A 4,032-nucleotide genomic window follows, 5' to 3' on the forward strand; every position below is an offset into this window, starting at 1 on the left:
TCTAGTTCTAGAAGGTGTATACTTTTACTACTTGTTTTTTTTTTAATAACTTGCTTTTTTTTTAAATTAAAGTTTTTTCCCATCTTTTTTTTTGTTTTGGTTTTGTTGTTTCAGTTTTTCTTGTAGGAAATTAACATTTTATGTGTATATGTAATATATATATATATATATATATATATATATATATATAATATATATATATATGAAGAGCACAGGGGAAAAACGATGGTAGTCACAAACTGAAAATTGTGAGGGTGCCAATTTTAAAAGCTTGTGGACTCATAACTTCTATATGTTTGACTGGTGGTTTATTGTTCAGTGTTGTTGAATGGGAAATCTACCAACAATAATCAACCAACAGTTGAACAGAAATACCCTTATGAGTCAACAAGCTTTCACAATTGGTACCCTCATGATTTTCAGTTTGCAACTACAGTCATTTTTCACTTATATATATATATATACATCTGTATCTATATATATATATATATATATATATATATATATAGAGAGAGAGAGAGAGAGAGAGAGAGAGAGAGAGAGAGAGAGAGAGAGAGAGAGAGAGATATAGTTACAGATGTATATCTATCTATCTATATATATATATATATATATATATATATTTTTTTTTTTTTTTTTTTTTTTTTTTTTAAAATTTTTTTTTAAATTTTTTTTTTTTTTAAATTAATTAATTATTTTTTTTTGGGGGGGTACCAGTCTCATCTGTTTGTGAGCGGGTGGTTGGTGAGTGCCACTGGTACCAGGTCCTATTTATATTCCTTCATTTTCGGATTTCTCTATGTCTATCTTGCTTCTCTCAATAAATGTTTATATGCTGATGGGCTTCTCACTAAGGCAAGAGCCCAGCTGTTCCTGGATCAATCACCACAACGATAGTCCTCTCTTTCCTCCAATAAACAAATCTGTGTGTCTGTCTTGCTGTTTCCTTGCTCAGAATAACTGTTATTTCATGTATGTAGATGGTCCTCTCTTTCCTCCAATAAACAAATCTGTGTGTCTGTCTTGCTGTTTCCTTGCTCAGAATAACTGTTATTTCATGTATGTAGATGGTCTTCTCTTTCCTCCAATAAACAAATCTGTGTGTCTGTCTTGCTGTTTCCTTGCTCAGAATAATTGTTATTTCATGTATGTAGATGGTCTTCTCTTTCCTCCAATAAACAAATCTGTGTGTCTGTCTAGCTGTTTTCTTTGCTCAGAATAACTGTTAATTCATGTATGTAGATGGTCCTCTCTTTCCTACAAATAAACAAAATCTGTGAGTCTGTCTTGCTGTTTCCTTGCTCAGAATAACTGTAATTTCATAGTATGGAGATGGGCCTTCTCTTTCTCCCATAAAACAAATCTGTGTGTCTGTCCTGGCTGGTTTCCTGGCTCAGGAAAAACTGTTATTTCATGGAAGTAGAGGGGCCTTCTATTATCAATAAACAAATCTGTGTGTCTGTCTTGCTGTTTCCTTGCTCAGAATAACTGTTATTTCATGTATGTAGATGGTCTTCTCTTTCCTCCAATAAACAAATCTGTGTGTCTGTCTTGCTGTTTCCTTGCTCAGAATAACTGTTATTTCATGTATGTAGATGGTCTTCTCTTTCCTCCAATAAACAAATCTGTGTGTCTTGTCTTGCCGTTTCCCTGCTCGGAATAACTGTTATTTCATGTATGTAGATGGTCTTCTCTTTCCTCCAATAAACAAATCTGTGTGTCTGTCTTGCTGTTTCCTTGCTCAGAATAACTGTTATTTCATGTATGTAGATGGTCTTCTCTTTCCTCCAATAAACAAATCTGTGTGTCTGTCTTGCTGTTTCCTTGCTCAGAATAACTGTTATTTCATGTATGTAGATGGTCTTCTCTTTCCTCCAATAAACAAATCTGTGTGTCTGTCTTGCTGTTTCCTTGCTCAGAATAACTGTTATTTCATGTATGTAGATGGTCTTCTCTTTCCTCCAATAAACAAATCTGTGTGTCTGTCTTGCTGTTTCCTTGCTCAGAATAACTGTTATTTCATGTATGTAGATGGTCTTCTCTTTCCTCCAATAAACAAATCTGTGTGTCTTGTCTTGCCGTTTCCCTGCTCGGAATAACTGTTATTTCATGTATGTGGAGGGTCTTCTCTTTCCTTCAATAAACAATTTCTGTGTGTTCTCGTCCCCACAGTTCATTCAGGAGTCACACCGGCCCTGGTTTCAGCCAGCACGGGCGACCTCGCGACCCTAAAGGCCTTGATCTTTTACAACTGCGACCTCAAGATCAAAGGAAATGTGTACAAGAAACGGAGACAGATCGAGTATGTTATTGACCCTTTTGAATTGGCGTACATGGAAGGTTTCCTTCGACTGTGCGTACTGATGACCCGATCTGGGTACAGAGTGCATGACAAAGCCCAGATTTTTGAGGATGATGCTTTTAGAACTGCGCCCGCCGATTGGAAGCCGACTCCTGTTTTGTCGCGTCTCGCCCCTCAAGAAGCGGAACAGGAACGTCTGACCCTGTCTAAGGCTCAGCATCTACCGGAAGATTTCCGAGACTGTCTGCGGTGTTTGGTGGAGATGTCAAGAAGCCCGAGGGCTCTGAGAGAGTTAGCGACCTTGACTGTGAGAATGTGTATGAAGAATCGTCTTGTGGCTGGGGTGGAGAGGTTGCCGGTGCCCAGAGCTGTGAAAAATTCCATTTTGTTCAACGATTTGTTGACTTGAAGTGTTGGTTTGTTATATGAGACACCCACCACCATCAACTCCCCCCTCCCCCATGCAGTCCCCTTTTTTCACATGTCACACTTATATGCAGACACATATTAATTACACACACTCATAAACACACACACACACACACACACACACACACACACACACACACACACACACACCAACATAAATACACACACACACACTCACACACATAAACACACTCACTCACACACATAGACACACACACCAGTCCACCTCACCATCCCTTCCTTCCCAGATCCTTCCTGGCTGATAATGTCTCTGGTCAGAGAGGTTCTCACAGATACATACCTTGGATGGGATTCCCAAACACATTCTTCCTCGTTTTTTATTTCTTCTCCTTTTATTCTTAGGGTCCTTCTGTCTTTTTCTATCTGTGCATCTCCAGTTTCTCAAACATTGACCAATCAAACCTAGTGAAAATTCTAGTCCAAGTTTTAAAACTTTAAATATTTTTGAGTTCCCCTCTGTTTTCTGTGAACGTGTATATTGTTTTCCTGTGAGCTTTTCCTCCAATTGTTTGTGATGTGAAGATGCCACTTGTAGCTTCGACTTGTGTTCATTCCCGATGTAGTAAAACAATGGTTATTTGTTGATCATTTTTTTCCATGCACTGTCAATAAGTTGATGTGTTTCCATTTTTCCCAATTCAAACTCAATCAAGGCTTATTTTGGTTCATATCTCAACAGGAGCAAATGGGTGTCCATAGTTCATAGCCAAATGTACCCATGGCAACAAATAGGCTAAAATGTACCGTGACTGATCTTCTTCTGCAGCTTAACAGCTAGGCTAAAATGTACAGTGACTGATCTTCTTCTGCAGCTTAGCAGCTAGGCTAAAATGTACCGTGGCTGATCTTCTTCTGCAGCTTAGCAGCTAGGCTAAAATGTACCGTGACTGATCTTCTTCTGCAGCTTAGCAGCTAGGCTAAAATGTACCGTGACTGATCTTCTTCTTCAGCTCAGCAGCTAGGCTAAAATGTACCGTGACTGATCTTCTTCTGCAGCTTAGCAGCTAGGCTAAAATGTACTGTGACTGATCTTCTTCTTCAGCTCAGCAGCTAGGCTAAAATGTACCGTGACTGATCTTCTTCTTCAGCTCAGCAGCTAGGCTAAAATGTACTGTGACTGATCTTTTTCTGCAGCTCAGCAGCTAGGCTAAAATGTACTGTGACTGATCTTCTTCTGCAGCTCAGCAGCTAGGCTAAAATGTACTGTGACTGATCTTCTTCTGCAGCTCAGCAGCTAGGCTAAAATGTACTGTGACTGATCTTCTTCTTCAGCTCAGCAG

The 4,032-nt window shown here is 38.9% G+C and overlaps 1 protein-coding gene across 1 annotated transcript in view; it reads left to right on the forward strand.

Moving 5' to 3' along the window:
* The window catches only part of LOC101855334 (serine/threonine-protein phosphatase 6 regulatory ankyrin repeat subunit A), a gene marked incomplete in the record, with an annotated part of 15,466 nt that extends 12,641 nt beyond the window's left edge, over nt 1-2,825 (forward strand). The window contains 1 exon segment of the mRNA XM_013081804.2: nt 2,173-2,825. Within this exon segment, the coding sequence (XP_012937258.2) occupies nt 2,173-2,711 (539 nt within the window).
* Between the last annotated feature and the right edge of the window lie 1,207 nt (nt 2,826-4,032).

This window comes from Aplysia californica, unplaced genomic scaffold, assembly GCF_000002075.1.
Source record: "Aplysia californica isolate F4 #8 unplaced genomic scaffold, AplCal3.0 scaffold00146, whole genome shotgun sequence".
Lineage (NCBI taxonomy): Eukaryota > Metazoa > Mollusca > Gastropoda > Aplysiida > Aplysiidae > Aplysia > Aplysia californica.